Source organism: Drosophila erecta, unplaced genomic scaffold (genome assembly GCF_003286155.1).
Source record: "Drosophila erecta strain 14021-0224.00,06,07 unplaced genomic scaffold, DereRS2 tig00000092-arrow-pilon, whole genome shotgun sequence".
NCBI lineage: Eukaryota > Metazoa > Arthropoda > Insecta > Diptera > Drosophilidae > Drosophila > Drosophila erecta.
This window is the reverse complement of record NW_020825207.1, coordinates 10,416,267-10,432,229: the sequence shown is the minus strand read 5'-3', so window position 1 is coordinate 10,432,229 and position 15,963 is coordinate 10,416,267. Positions and strand designations below refer to the sequence as shown.

The 15,963-nt window shown below is 44.0% G+C and overlaps 2 protein-coding genes across 5 annotated transcripts in view; one reads left to right on the top strand and one right to left on the bottom strand.

Annotated features, from left to right (window-relative positions):
- The window catches only part of LOC6548470 (kazrin), a 48,172-nt gene extending 38,268 nt beyond the window's left edge, over positions 1 to 9,904 (bottom strand). The window contains exons 1-2 of one of the 4 annotated variants that reach the window (XM_015156297.2): positions 9,372 to 9,904; positions 8,649 to 8,810 (exon numbers count right to left, since the gene is read on the bottom strand). The gene's annotated coding sequence lies outside the window, so the exon portion shown is untranslated. The remainder of the gene's footprint in view (positions 1 to 8,648; positions 8,811 to 9,371) is intronic. The other 3 variants (XM_026980760.1, XM_026980762.1, XM_001975153.3) reach the window with 3 other exon arrangements.
- A 1,923-nt stretch (positions 9,905 to 11,827) lies between these two features.
- Positions 11,828 to 15,297, top strand: LOC6548472 (RNA polymerase-associated protein Rtf1). Its single transcript, XM_001975155.3, has 4 exons — positions 11,828 to 12,040; positions 12,152 to 13,112; positions 13,177 to 14,361; positions 14,420 to 15,297. Exons 1-4 carry the CDS (start codon positions 11,960 to 11,962, stop codon positions 14,521 to 14,523), a joined length of 2,331 nt encoding a protein of 776 aa, XP_001975191.1. The 5' UTR covers positions 11,828 to 11,959; the 3' UTR covers positions 14,524 to 15,297.
- The last annotated feature ends 666 nt before the right edge of the window (positions 15,298 to 15,963 follow it).

Below are 15,963 nucleotides of genomic sequence, written 5' to 3'. Positions count from 1 at the left end.
ACGTTGCGCTTTTTTCGTGGTTTTCCGAGCGGGGGAAAACTACAGAACAACTATGCTACAGCATTGCGAATGCAACTGCAAGTTGACAAATTTATTATCCATGGCGATGGCAGCCGCCAGAACGCGACTCGAGTGCAAATGAGCACAAGGAACACCACAAACATGGCCAGTGGAAGATGGAGTGCAAAGCCGGAATTCGTAGCTCGCAGTTTGTCGCAATGCACGAGTATCTGACACAATGTATCTGACACAAAAACACTGCGCAAAACGCCGCAAAAACTAATCAAATTTGGAAGTAAACAAGTGGGTAAGAGGGAAGTATGAAGTTGACTTAATTGGTTTATAAAAATAAACAAATATCGGCCTGTAGTGGTACAAAAACAAGTAGTCTTTCATATTGGCCTAAATTAAATTACAAATCCCATACGTTTTATTGTACTGATATAGTTTTGCGGAATACCGAAGGCTACATAAAATAAGTTGTGGTAAACATGATGCTGGCAGGTTTTATTTAAATAAAAAATGTATTTGTTATATGTATTAGGAGTTTATAATGCTTCTTAAACAGAAACAAAGTATTTGTGTTTTAGTTTAGTCACAAAGCCGTTTATTCAGCGAACTTCTCGCATTTTCTTTGTTTTTATTCCAAGCACAGTTGTTTGCAGTCTAAACCAATTAATTATGCATTTGACCAAGATGCAGCTCGGCTATGTGTCTCCTGCCACCTACTCGTCTTCTCCACGTTCCGTGTGTTTTTGCCAGAGACTACATGAAAAATGAATTGTGCCTGCAGGGGGCCAAGGCTGGCAGAAAGGCGAGCTCCCAGCGCACTGGCGGGAATAAGCTCCTGGCCAGGACCTCGACTTGCCAGGCAGACAGGCACGAATTTAATAAAATGGGAGGGACAGGCAGGGATAATAGGTATATATGGAAGGTGCATATAATCCTATAGGAGGCAGAAGGGAAGGAAGCAGGCAAATATGCGAAACATACGAACGGAAGCAGGGAAAATATGCAGCCCACACGAGGTGTGTCCTCCAGCAGCGCCACCTGTTGCTCGCATGCCGCACTTCAATGCAATCGAAATTGCTTAGCGGAAGGTAGGGATACAGGATATCGGGGAAACAGGATATAGGGGATACTGGATATGGGGAAGCTCAGTGCCAGTAGATGGCCAGAGGATGGGAGAGACAAGCGACAGGAAGCGTAGTCGCAGCGAAAATTTCATTTAAAATGTGCGCCATAAGTACGCATTACACACACTCAATTTCCTTTTCCATTTTCCGACGGCCAGCTCCTCGTCCTTTCCCAGGCGGCAGCTTTTGGCCCACACATGCGGCGCTTTTCCAGCTGCCGTCGCCTATCGAGCCCCCAGAAACCCCCGTCAAAAATTCCGTATAACCCCCCTGATGGCGGTAATGTCGGCATTTTATGCGTTCCTGGCATTTTGTGGCTGCTGCTGCGGCTGCATCTGCATTTGCCGCCCACTTCTCCGCCCCCTGATGTGTGCTTAAATTCCTCACCAGGAGCAGTTGTCGCCCGGCTCACGGCGGTATACGTTTCACATTATCCTGACACTTTGCTGCTGCACAGAGAAAAAGTACATTCGATATACCTTGGGTTCTGATGGCATTTGTCTGGGAGAGAACTTTCTCACATTTGCTATAAAACGCGCCTAACACTTTAGGTAGTTCAATAATTTGTTTCCAAAGATCTAGAAAATGAAATATATCATGTAATATATATCAATACAGATATAACTTCCTTCTAATTCGCTACAAATGGCGACCATCGATATACAGACCTGCACTTTAGCCAGGAAACGGGGATGGAAAATGGTACCCCTGGGGTCTGGAAAGCGTATATAATAGGATTTCGGGCCACTCCGCCATATATTTCAATTAGACAACACCATTTCGGAGGCAGCAGGTGCTGTGCGGCCAGAGGGATTAGGTGATTATACTGACCAGACGTTTTCGACTGCACGGGTGGGTCAGTGCCACCAGTTCTACGGAGAGTTGTAAAATTGTTCAAAAAACTTTGGGTGAAAACAGCATGCCATACCATAGCCAAGGAAAGTGCTTTAAAAAGTGCTTTTGCTGGGAGTGCTGGGAGAAACAAAAAATATCTCTGAAAGGACGCATATCGTCCAGGCGAGGGACAGAAAAAGAAAAGCGGAGCGGGAAGGCGGAGGACGACTTTATGACTTTTCAATCCACTTGTGCTTCCTGCTCCACGTCTGGAACAGCCCCTAAATAACCCCTAAAAAACACCCCCTCAACCGCAGATAACAGGAGCTAAACCGCATCAAATCATTTCGTGCTAATGGAATTGCTCCAATGCTGATGGAATTTTTATGGCACAAGAGGACTTAGGCGGGGGGTTTTCCACACAACGCAATTTTTCTGCAGCCAACAACAGAGGAGCATTGGAAAACACAAATATTTAAAAAATATCCCACAGTTTTTCAGCCGCTTCCGTGTTGTTTATGGTTATTTGTCAATAATAATGAATGAGTGAATGAATGAATGGATGGATGTTTGGAATTCCTGGTCGGGTAAACAGTATTCCCTCTTTCGATTGAATTCAATGGTCTTTGGAAGGGGGCCACAAATATTATTCGCCATCAAATGGGAATTGCATAAATCTGCATTTAAAGCGTTTGGGCCAGATAAAATGCCAATAACAATTTACGATGGCCACTGTCAAGGTAGTCGAAAGTGTCGGGGTGATATTGGATTGCGATGAGGGTGGAAAAAGGGCGAGGTGTCGGGGTTAATACATCAAACGAAATTAAAAACACAATCGACCCCAGGGGAAACAGTGGAAACGCGCCGTTGAAATAGAACTAGTAAATCAATCGAATCAATATTGTCATAAAATAAATCGAACTTTCCAGCAAACGCGAGACTCGGCTTTATTTGATTAAACCTGTGCAAACATAAATGTACGCAAAATTGTTTGCCAAACTTCAGAGATTTCTATTGTGCACAGCGACACAGAATCCAGCCAATTGCAGCATATTAATGTGTACTTAAAATATATTACATTACAAAGCAGCTTGTGATTATGTAATAATGTAACATTAAATTGGAAAAAAGTTTCTTAACAGCAAATTAATTGTTCCGCCCAGCTTTGTTTCGATCAAATTATAGATTTCAATTAAAGCCTTTGTGTTCTGGAATACTTTTTATATAATTATTTTATGTTTCATACTTTCTCTTTGTTAGTTTCGTGCCAGAAAAATCTGCCTATTTATTTTCCAGCCACATTGTTTGAACACACTTTTTTTTCAATTTTTCTTTCGTTGCGGATATGCATATGACTATGTTGGTGAAGTTAGCTTAATTAAACTTTCGCATATTTGTTAAAACCAATATAAGCTTGGCTCACAACTTTGGATCGAATGAATAGCCTTATATGCGGCTTAGTTAATGCAAATATGTACCTATTTTTCAGTTTCAAAAAGTGAGGAAACTAATATGTGGCAAGCGATCATTGTTTTCGTGACTTCAGACCACAGTTCCCGGGGCTGAGAATAATGAACAAACTCCCGGCTGCGACCAAGCAGACGGAGGAGGAGGCATTTCTGGCGAGGAAGGGCTGAGCTGAACACGTCGTCTGCCAACAGCACGTGTCGTCCGCCCCGTGGCCAAATTGTTGGTTGTGCGGGGAAGGAAGTCCGCCAACGTCAGCCAAAATGTCACTCGACGATGAGCAAATAAAACTACCGAAAAATGAACAAGAGAACCGAGTGGGGCGCAGGGAACTGGTACAAAAATGGAAAACCTGACAACCCTGCCAAGTGGGCTATGTTTAGCAGACTGTTGCTTTTGCACTTTTCCCTCTGTCTTTCTGGCTCCACATATCCCTGTCGTTACTTTGAAAAGGATTCTATGTTTAATTACGCACACACGGAAATATTTCTAATCTAATTTGGTGCACAAAATGCGACGCATTTTTAGGTTTATTTAAGTCGCACGGTAATTAGATGAACTGGTTAAAAGGCGTGTTTTTAAATAGAAATAATTATTTGAACATGATGTCACTTCTTATGACTAAGATTAGAAATGGAAGCTCCTGTATGGTAGCAACATGTGCGGTAGTTTCCATCTTTTTATACCTTTTCAGTTTTCTTGCTGCTCAATTAAGTCCATTGGCTTCCGTTTTTGTACCTTTTTGTGATGAACAATTACCTCTGGGTCCTGTTGCAAGGATAACCGGGGTTGAATGTGCATGACCCACAAGGTGGCCGACCACCTGCACCCCGGAAAGTCACCACCCACCTGGCATTAACTTGGATATACAGAGGTGAACCAAAATCGTTTTTGTGGTTAACTGGGTGGTTTATGGTTACACATTCGCCTTCCTCTTCTGTCCCATCGCCTTTGTGGGGCTCTCTTTCGCTCCGCAGGCCAACTAATAAATGGGGGCGACCAGTGGGCGTGGTCGCCCATTTGCTGACCGCATTCACGGAGCTGGCCTCCATTTGGCCTGCTTTGTCTGCAATTAAAAGCAGGCAGTTCAAAGAAACTCAGGCCAAGCCGAGTACACTGGGGAAAATACTGGCTCAAGTTAGATGCAAGTTACAGTGTTTTAAAGTCAAGGGTTTTCAAGTGCCATACAAACTCCAGTGCTGACGTTTATATAAATAATTCACATTTATGCAAATATTTGTACACGTACAAAAATGAGTTTTCCGTGTAGCCCAAATCTGTAGGCATTAGAGGTTTTTTATGGCCAACAACATCCGCGTTGCCATGGGGGCTATGACAATTTCCCCACAGATGTCATCGAGATGGTATTTTAATTCATTTAATTAAAAGTTTAATTACATTTCAACACTGCGCCAGATTTGGCGGCCATGAACTCCGTGACATCTGCCAGGCCCATTAGGGCAATACGGATTTCGCAGCATTTTTGACCACTAATTTCGTTTTGATGCGGACTCGGACTCGGATTCGGATTTGGATTCCAATTCCGATTTGGACTCGGTCATTTCCCCGCTGGACAGCACAACAATCGGTGACGATTTAATTAATTCGAGCCTCGAGTCCATCAAACAAAAGCCGGAATGATAGAAACTAAATCCGCCGGAGCGCGAATACAATGAAAATTTATTCGATTCAAGTGCCAGCCACCCACCATCACCCGCCATCAGTCAGTCACCACAGTCACCCATCCACTGGCCACCACCTACTCACCCACCCATACCATATAGCATAGACCCTCCACCCATATGTCCGATGCCTGCTGAGCCCGGCTTTATCATTCTGATCACGTAACTTGTGTGTGCCACCAGCACTTTTTCATTTTCATTCACTTAGGCCGCTTGGATGGTGCGGCATGCGGGGGTTTGGGGGCATCTTATAGAGTCTGAGTCTCTTGCCCCATAATGAAATGATTTCTCTTGACGCTTCGCCGATTCGCGTGGGCTGTGATTTCTTGCTCTGGTTGCTCCAGCTGTTCCAGCTGCTCCGGTGGCTCCAACTTGGAGCACTGGCTTCTGCCTTTTGCTTTCGTTCGTCTCGGTCGTGCATCATTAACCCACTGGCGACCAACGAGGGACTGACATTGAACTCACACTCACGCTTGTGCGTTTGGCTGAGTGCCACGGAATTCAGAGAGTTGTAATTCAATTAAAGTTTAATTGGCCCACAAGCAATTGGCGCAAGTTGGGCAATGAATGTTTTATAACTATTTAAAATCAAATTTCTAGTAGAATTCTTCCACATAAACCAGCTTAGATAAGCAATTGCAACTTATTTTCTTTTTTTACGAACAAATCACATAAAATACTTTTCAAGTAACATTCTTTACATTTTTATCATGAATAATTCAGATGAATAATTCCAAATTACAAACCTTTTTGCATGCATAAGCGTATTTGGTGATTTGATTGAGGATTCGTTTAAATTAATTGTTATATTTTATGAGCTACTCACAAGGCGTTCGCACTTGCACGAATTTTACCCACTTAAAACCGGTTAATGTTAAATTGGAATTAAAATGTTCAAATTTTGCACTCTTTTTATGCAAGAATATGTTCATTGTAGTACAAGAACTCAAATATCGCTGAAGCATTCCAAATCAATAAGTTACTTCTGCATCTCGAGTGCCTCATTATTTCCTACTTTTCCATCCCATCGAATTAACGAGACATTGAGTTTATTTCTTATTGTTCTACCACTTAAGCCTTCTTGAACTGAATAGAGTTTGGGATAAAGTTGGGATGTAAGCCATGCTTCTGTTTTACCTTTTCACTAAGCTAAGCTGTGGGTTTTTCGTGATTTTGCTGGGTTTGTCGGAACATTATTAATTTACAGAAAGGAGATTACGAACCGAGCATACGTTTTCGTCATCTTTTAGAGGCGAAACTTGCATTTAGTTCTACTTTTCTTTTATGCGAAAGGGGTGGCTATCACGCAACGTGGGAAATGCTAATAAATAGGGGGTTTGGTTGGTTTGATGCCAAAGCTGTCGACAGCGCAGTTTGCACCTGGCGGTGCTTCGACCTCTGCCGCCTCTGCCTTTGTTACCTCTGCCACATGCCACACGCAATCTAATTTAGCTGGGGAAATACGTGCGAAGCTTGGCAATGCTTAAATGGGAAGATGGAAACATGGAAGCATGGAAATGCGGAAAAATTGGGGTCAAGCCACGCCCCACAGTTCGAGTAACCTGAAGGGGTTCTTCTTCCGGCAGTGGTTATAATTCGCCTAACGCATTAAGTCTCCATCTCCAATCCGATGGGGGAAATGGCTTTAAAGCAGCGCAGGCCTTCCGATAATTCTTTGTCCAGGAAAACTCGGTGTGTCACAGTTCGGCGCTGAATTTCCATGGCAAGCGATGCAGCTCAAAGCAATTATTTCGAGAGCCGGAGTTCCTAGCCGGGATTTATGCTCGTTATTCCGTCAGTCGCAGCTCCGTGCATCTTCAAGCTGCATTCTCCGGCTGAATTATTCATGCCTTTTGTCGCTGCTTGTTGCTCTGCCCGCCGAGATGCGAGTCCTCGCCCAAGGGTTGCAGCATCCTTGAGGGTTGGCCCCGGCAACAGGCCGTGCCACCCTCCCGGCCACCTCCGCCCACCAACCACCCCCCGCTCTCGGGAAAACGGGCAGCGTCTTTGGCTTTGTGCATTTGCCAGTTTCGGATGTACAGGGAAAAACAAACTAGCTGTTTTATTTGAATTAAGTGTATATGGACTAAGCCAATTTGTTCTGTGGCATTTGCTCAGAGTTTTCAGATACAACCAATTAAGATAGTTGGACTTTCAACCAATTGAGATAGTTAGACATTCATTGAAAATGTAGAACTCTGCTCTATGTGTATTTATTAAAATATAAACCAACATTTATCTACCACCTACTTTATATAAATAAATTCATCCTATTAAAGTAAATGGAAATATCGGACAGCAAATGTTTCTATGGTGAGACCAGGCAAAGGATAACAGCAAGCTGTATGCAAATAAAGCCCATTTTAATGGCTAGTTTTTTTTTTGTTTTTTTTTTTTTGCTCAGTGAATTCCGTAATCCTGCTGTCAGAAAAGGCCATTATAGCTGTTGCACACTGGCAAATCCGAAAGCAATTTCTGCAGCATTAATCATCCCCCCAGACCCCATGCCGCCCCCCCCCCCGAAATCCTAAAGGCAACTGACTCGCTTATCTGCCGTCCGGCCATTTCGGTTTAATGTTGACAAAACGCATTTTAAGCACTTCAGAGTTCGCCTCGTCGTATTTTCTTTTGTTTAGCCGACACATGTGAGTGTGTTTCACTCTGATTTGAGTTTTCTGCCGGCTAAATTTGCATTGGAAATGTGCGCAGGGCACAGCAAGCAGGCTCTAGTATGGAGCCCTTTTCCCCTTTTCGCCTTTTCCCCTTTTCCAGTCCGAGCGCAAGTGGCCAGCAGGAGCAGCCTTTGTCCATCGGTCACTCCACAGGCATTGTTTATTCAGCCCAAGCCCTTAGGTGTATAGCTTCTGTTTTCCCTGCGTGTGTGCCTAACCTTTTGAACGGATTCTTTATGGCCCAGAACGAGGACGTATAATCGAAATATTTGGGGAGTGGCTCTGGGAGATTGGAAAGGGCAACATTGACTAGATTTCAAAATTAAATGGGTAAGAATGCATACTTGGGCAACAGTCTTTTCCAGCTCAATTTTATCGAATTTGTTCCGACAATAGCCTACAGTTGGTGAAAATTAGGCAATGGGTTTTGAAAACAACAAGCAAACAACTCGAGGTAAACTAAACGTGAGCTTAAAATATGTTCAAATTGAGCTTAAGGTGTTAAATCATAGTTTACCCAGCTTTTAAATGAGTTAGAACATGCTTTCCCAGGGAAAAGTCATCTGGTTCGACTTAAGCTGAGTATTTTATACTGAATATAAACGTATGCTGTAAGCCGAATTTATATAAAGTGTGTATATGGACATCCAACTTATTTCGAAGCTTGGTCCGATTTTCAAAATTAAAATGAACGATTTTCAAATCAAATTACTCGCCAAAACTCAACCACTAATTGCGCAATTATTTGGAGTAATTTCCTAATTTGTATTCTCTGCTGACCGAGATAGTTGGCAGCCTTTCATTTCAGTCAGCAGCACCGAACCAGGCCAATTAATATTCATTTGGCCCAAACTCACCCGCTCAACACTTTCCAGCTGGGTGGAAAATCCTTTATTTAGCGAGCAACTTTCCGCGCTTGTTTTTCTTTTTAGTTTATTCTCTCGTTGTTGGTTGTTTTTTCTTTTTGGACGCGCGAGTTTTTGTAATTCCCCAGTTAGCTGTTGACGTTGTTTCTCCAGCTGCAAATGCACGACAAATTAACAGCCAGAAAGAGACAGCCAAGCGGGTCCAGAAAGAGACGGGTAGAACTAAGAGCCGACAAAAACTGAAAACGAAATGCCGCATCCTTCTAACAAAAACCAAAAAAAGAAAAGGAAAATAAAGGGGGGAAAGCCACGCCCGCGGCTTGGCCGCACAAAAATATTGAAAAAGTGCGGAAAATGCGGAAAACTAAAACTCTGTCACTTGCTGCCCTGTGAGATTTGTTTTAACAACAAAAAGATGTGGTCTTGGAAAGATAGAGTTTATTCAAGCAGCATAAACCCTAAATACACTCAGAAAAAAGTAACTTAATATTCGGACATAAAATCAATTGAATTGAATTAAACCCTATAAACCTACCTATTAACATATGTTTGAATAACTTTTTATATTACAATAAAATTTAAATAGATTTTATGTTCAGTTAATTTTTTTCATTCATGATTTGAATATAACTTGATATGCAAATGTAAATGCATTTAATTTAAGTTTTAAGTTATGTCCAAGCTGAAGTTTCAGTGCATCCACCCCCTCCTCACCTTTTCCGTTATGTGAGGCTCAACGCTCAGCGGGCCGTGTTTTTATTGGATTTTTTCTCTTGTTTTCTTTTTTCCTATTTTCGTGAGATTTTCGCACCACAAAACACTGAACCGACACACTTGTGTTAAATATTTTTGCTTTCTTGCCTATTTGCGTTTAGTATTTTATGGGCTTTTTGTTTGCAACCACCCCCGTCTGCACTTCACTTGAAAACACTACGCTACACGGTCACCAAAGCACTACACTACACTACACTAAACTATGCTGCGACGGACCGTAATGGGAGCTAGCGTTTACCGTTATTCGCTCCGCACTCGCGAGCTTCTTTCGTTGAACTGGCGAAAAAGAAAAAAACGCACGAAAATTGAGCTGCGAACTTTGCTAGTTTTTACAGCTAGGTGAGCCGAGCTTTAATGGCCGCTCTCGCGCTCGCGAGTGAATTGTTTTTTCTTTGCCGCTCCCTCTCACTCTTTCTTACCACTTTTGGCAAAACAGCCGGCGCAACAAAAACGCAACGCCAACGCAACAGCGCCGCCGGACAAGAGCTTTCAACCCAAAAATGGCAAAAACAAAGCGGGGGCCATGGCCAACCCCCTTGGGCAACCGCCGCTCTCGTTTGCTCTGGCTCTCTCTCACTCTCGCTCTCCCTCCCTTCCGCCCTCACTCTCTCGCTTTGCTGCGCATGCTCCAAAGCTGCGCTCGAAAGCTCTGAGCTCGGCATTTCGGGGGTGGATCGTCGGGGGTTGGGTGGTTAATGCGAAATCCATCTACAGGGGTCGCTGGGTAATGGCCTTGTAGTACAGAATCCGCAGATCAACAAATTAATGGCGAAATATATTGTTTACGGGATTTTAGAAACTAATGTTCATGATGTTCATTATGTTTTGAAGGGTTGTATTGATACATATTAGGCATCTTTGAAGTGCCAAACCCTATTTTGAGGTGCAATTTCCAAATGAAAGTACTAACAAGTTATTAGTGCATCACTTGGGGAACTCACTGTTTTGTAATATGGTTTTTGGGGTGGGCGGTGGCATCGAGTGGGTTGTTTTCATGAGCTGTCGCATTGCTGCTGCTGTAGTCGTAGTCGTTGTTGCTGCAGAATGTGCACTTTGTTGAATGTGCAATGGGCTTCCTCATGGCGCTGTTATTGTTGCTACAACTGCTGCTGCTGCTGCTGCTGCTGCTGCTGTTGCTGCTACTGCAAATTGCCCCGCAGCATTTAAGGCGAATTATGAAAGTTCGTATGTGGGTGCGTGTTCCACCCTCCGTCCTAAAAAAACCCACCCCTTTCGCCCCCCTTGGCAACCCGAACTTAGGGAAAGCGCGCTCGAGGGACCTGAAAAACGCCTGCATTTTAATTAATATTGATTGTAAGTTATTTTCCGTGGTGTGTTGGGGGCAGCAGGTGTGGCTTTAATTTAGTTTTCAAAATGTGTTTTTGCGTGGGCCACAAACAAGTGCATAACCCACTTACCACCGTGCAGATAAATGTTTGCCTATTACAGGGTACACAAAGTCAGCATTCCCGCCCAGCCATTCGCTATCATCATGCAAATTGAAGGGGGGGTGCTGGGATAGGGATAATGGGGATGCCAAAATTTGCATTTAAATTCTGCCGTCGCCGGCATTTCCATTCCCCTGCTCCTCCACCCCCCACCCAATCCTTCTGTTTACCTTGCTCGAACAGCTTCGCCGTATTTTTTCAACTCTGCTTTAAGTGTGATTCAGTGTTGCGCTCGACAGCGCGGCAAAATGTGCACGTGCTGCACCAGCCGCAAGGTATTTCCCCGCAGTGAGTGTGGGCAGGGGGTGGGAGGTCATGTCGCGTCCTGTCCGTCTCCAAAAAAACTCCAAAAGAAATCGCGCTCGAGTTCAAAATAACCGATTACTTAAGGGTGCCGCATAACATACAAGCGTTCTAAATCATTTAAAATGGTGTGTCTGAATTTAGGCGATGAATTTTGAAAATTAATCAATCTGAGACACGACTCTTCCTGTCGGTTACTCAGAGCTAGCATACAGACTTCAACGATGATTGTCAAGCATTTTAAGCATTGACGAGTTATTAAGTGAATTTCAGCTGATTCAGCATTTTAGAGCACATATGTACATATGTATATATGTATGCATATTTCTCATTGTTTTGTAAATTAAATTATTTTCTTTTTACTAATCCTATTCCTATTTTTTTATTAGGTTAAACCTCTTTCTTATCCTAAATAAGGGTTATTCCAACAGAGAAATTATTTGTACGATTTACAATTGAATATAAAAAACGATTTGTTTTCAATTTATAAAAGAAATATATTTTAGTCGGTGATTTAGCTCTATTCGAACTGTTCCCACAAAATCTGTTCCCTGGGATCAAATACTTTGCGCGCGCTTACAGCTGACAGTTCGATACGGCGATATCAGTTGCCAGCCCTAGCATATCGATACCACATAGCGCGGACAGACAAAGCACCGATAGGCCGATAGCCAGCTATCGCACTCGTTTTCCATCTCCAACGGCACGCACTAAAATTTTTTCGTACTGGTTTGGTTAAATTTTATTAGCAAGTGAAGGCCAGGAAAACGATCAGAAATGGGCAAACGGCGGACGCAATCCCTGATCGACTCCAACTCCAGCGATAGCGACAGCGAGTCGGAGACCAATCTGGAATCGGTGAGTGGCGATTCAGCAGATCAAATCCCACATCCGCGCCCCTTTCTCCATATTGCGATGTAACGAAAATCAATATAAAAACTGAAAATACACCTTATATGTAATCCCCAGGACCTGATGTCACTGGCCAAGAAGCGGAAGAAGCCCCAAACGGCGGCCAAGTCGAGCTCCCGCTCCGACTCCGATTCCGACTGGGCCAACAACAAAGCAGGAGCTCCCGCCACCAAGAAGAAAAAGCGTCAGAAGGCCAGTAGAGACTCCAGCTCCTCGGAGTCCAATTGGGATGACGACAGTCAGGACGAGGGCCAGCCAGCGAGGCAGAGTCCAGCACAGGCCCAACAGGAGAACAAGCCCCCGGAGCAGGCTATCCAGGCCGCCCAGCTTAGCGAACAGGAGGAGGGCGAGGTGTCTGACAGCGATTCTGACAAGTCCAAGTCCAACTCCTCCTCATCCGGCTCCGACTCCTCTAGTTCTTCGTCCTCCAGCTCCGACTCAGAGTTTGACGACGGTTTCGACGATGACCTCATGGGCGATGATGAGGATCGAAGGCGTCTCAATGGCTTGTCCGAAAAGGAGCGTGAAACTGAGATTTACAAGCGCATTGAGCAGCGAGAGATTATGCGAACGCGCTGGGAAATCGAACGGAAGCTTAAGCTGGCGAGGCGCGGCGAAAAGAACCAAGAAAAGTCCAAGAACAAAGGAGAACGCGCTAAGAAGAAGAAGGAAAAGCGCGAGAAGAAGGCGAGGAAGGCCAGGGAAGCCCAGGCGCCCTTGCCAACACAAGCTTCCACATCCACGCTGTTAGATGTGGAACCCAAACCCAGCAACGAAGTACGGTCAGCGAGTCCATTATCCTCGCCCGCCCTTAACCGAGATGCGGCTTCCACTTCAGCGGCAGTGGCCAGTATTATGCCTGACGATCAGGCTTCCGCCGCTGGCGTGTCTGATTACTTTGATCACAAGGAGCGCTCCAAGGAGCGCAAGAAGAACGTGGAGGCCAACAAGACGGACGACAAGAGGAGTAATGCCATGGCCCTATTAAAAGCCAAAAGAGAGGGCAAGGCCAAAAGAGGTATGCAAATCATTCATAATCCTTATATCACTCTAATCTAATCATTTTTCTATTCACCTTGCAGAGGAAGAGGAAGCCAAACGCCTGGCAGAAAAAGATCGTGATGACGACAAAGAGGAACTGGAAAGCGTGTCTGGTTGTAAATCGGCTGTGAAACTGAAAGCCTCTGAAATATACTCAGACGACTCAGGCAGCAGTGATTGGGATGAGGATGAAAAGCCCACGGGCAAACGCTCACGCTCCAACAGCAGCAAGGCCTCCAGCGAATCCGAGGACGAAGAAAAGGTGCCTCAGCGGCCCGTTTTTATAACCACACGCGAGGATCTTAACAAGTTGCGTCTATCTCGCTACAAAATGGAACGATTTGTAAACTTGCCAATCTTTGAGAGCACTGTACTCAACTGTTTTGTCCGGATAAGCATCGGAAACAATGGCCAGAAACCCGTGTATCGAGTGGCCGAAATTGTGGGAGTGGTGGAGACGGGGAAGATCTACAGCCTGGGCACCACACGTACCAATCGCGGGTTGAGACTTAAGCACGGAACCCAAGAGCGGGTGTTCCGACTGGAGTTCATTTCGAACCAGGAGTTCACGGAGAACGAGTTCAACAAATGGAACGAGGTTTGCCAGCAGTCGCACGTCCAGATGCCATCGATCGACTTAATAGCGATCAAGCAAAACGACATCAAGAAAGCACTGAACTACGAGTTCAAGGACGAGGACGTGGACAAGATCGTGGAGGAGAAGAACCGCTTCCGGAACCGACCCACCAATTATGCAATGAAGAAAACCTGCCTGATGAAGGAGCGAGATGCAGCTATGCTGCGAGGCGACTACGACATCGCACAGGATCTGGGACAGCAAATCGACGAGCTGGAGAACCGAGCCTCTGAACTCGACAAAAGAAGATCACATACCCTCAATCTGATCTCCTACATAAACGACCGGAACAGGAAGAAAAATGTGGAGGATGCTGAGAAGGCAATTTTAGAGGAGGCTCGGGCCAACAAAGGGCTCAAGATCTCGGATCCCTTCACACGTCGGATCACTCAGCCGCGCATGGGATTCAAGGGCGCCAAGAAGGACGAGGATGACGTGCAGCTGGCACCCCTGCCGCCGCCACCCCCAGGAAAGAAGAGGCCCAACGAAGCAGGAACTTCGAGTGCAAGCGTCAAGCCCACGGACTCCAAGGATTACAGTCTGTACTCACTGCATGACTTTGACATCGACCTAGATGTTCCGCTGCCAGGTATGTCACTTAAATTTCCTCCAGCTAAGCAACGAGCATAACAATTTGTCTTTTGTAGTTAATACGAATTCAGTGCCCAAACCGGCTAACAAACCAGCTGAAACTGTCTCCAAACGTTCGCTGAATCTGGAGGATTACAAAAAAAAGCGCGGCCTCATCTAGAAAATGATGACGCTGGTCTACACACATTGACATAGTGTCACATGTTCACGTCCTAGCTTAGTGTAGTGCCCAAATGACTACAGCAATCGTTTGCTACAACGACTCACCCAACTTAAAAAGCAACAAAGAAACGACGGGCAATCAGCTCGGCTTATAGTTACAGTTCATATATATAATAAGGTTGATAAACAAAAGTTTGAGATAGGTCGGGCGAGGCGAAGGTTTTCCCATTGCGTCAGAATTGTACATCCTAATGGATGATACTTTCCCTGTTTGTGTTTGTTCTGTTTCACGATTATGATTTTATTTTTAGAAAACATTTGGATTTCCTATGCAAAACGGACTTACTTAAGTATATACTGCAATTTTTATAGTTTTTAAGCTTAAAATTGTATTACATAAATAGCAAAACCCCATCCAGCCCAGCCTAATCATTTCGGACGATAATGTTCAATAAATTAACAACTAACATAATTTATAAAGAATTAGTTTTCAGCGAAAACTTAATTGTTCACTCAGGCATATGGAAAATTTTAAGGATATTCCAGGAACAAATATAAAACAGGCTGATCGAGAGGGATATAACACACATTCAAGCGAGTATATATCCGTTGGTTGTAACCGTTCAACGCTGTATTAGCTTTAGGCAAAATTCATCAGTTGTAGCATCAGCTTACATATACTTAAATATACACAAAATAAATATTAATTATTTATAATAACGAAAAAGACTATTAAAATCATGTTAATGATCAATAAACAGCATCTAGTGTTGGCATACGGGCTTGATAGGATTTGATATCTTGTATGCTTGGCGCCTTTTTCCACATAAACAGCAACGACACAGTAATCTTATGGTCTCCATTCTGGACTGGCTATGCTTAAGATCGCTACAGTTGGTACTTTTTAATTGGTTTGCAGTCTGTTTGCGCAGCTGGCTGACTCCTTTCATGTTCTCACCAAATTAATTCAATTAATTCGATGAAATTGTCTTTTAATTGAACACGATCGCGTTTCGTCACAGAGAAAAGCCGTTTTTCAAGATCTGCAAATATATAACAGACTAACGGTCAAAATATATAAGCGACATATCCGATCAGTTGTAATGAAATCCACATCTTACTCCGATGCAGTTGAAATACATGCTAAATGGGATGCTAATTTGAAATAAACTTGAATTGATCGTTCCATAATGCACTTCCGCTTGAATATTTTCGAAGTTGGTTTCTTCTGTCTTTTTGGGAACCTCGCTGTCCCGAAAACATTGTACCCAAATGGTGAATGTGACTGATCCGATCACAATGATGACGACTTGGATGGGGGCACCATTGTGGCACAATGACATTTTATCTCGGAATATGCAACAGCAGCACGTTCTCTGAAGCGGAGAGTGTAATAGATCAGCGACGGAATCTCGATTCTGAATCCGAAAACTACCGA

Excerpts from the sequence above, each read along its gene's own strand:
- LOC6548472 (XM_001975155.3), top strand. The coding sequence starts at position 11,960 with ATGGGCAAACGGCGGACGCAATCCCTGATCGACTCCAACTCCAGCGAT. Across the intron at positions 13,113-13,176 it reads AGAGGGCAAGGCCAAAAGAG|AGGAAGAGGAAGCCAAACGC; the intron begins GTATGCAAATCA and ends TTCACCTTGCAG. Across the intron at positions 14,362-14,419 it reads CCTAGATGTTCCGCTGCCAG|TTAATACGAATTCAGTGCCC; the intron begins GTATGTCACTTA and ends TGTCTTTTGTAG.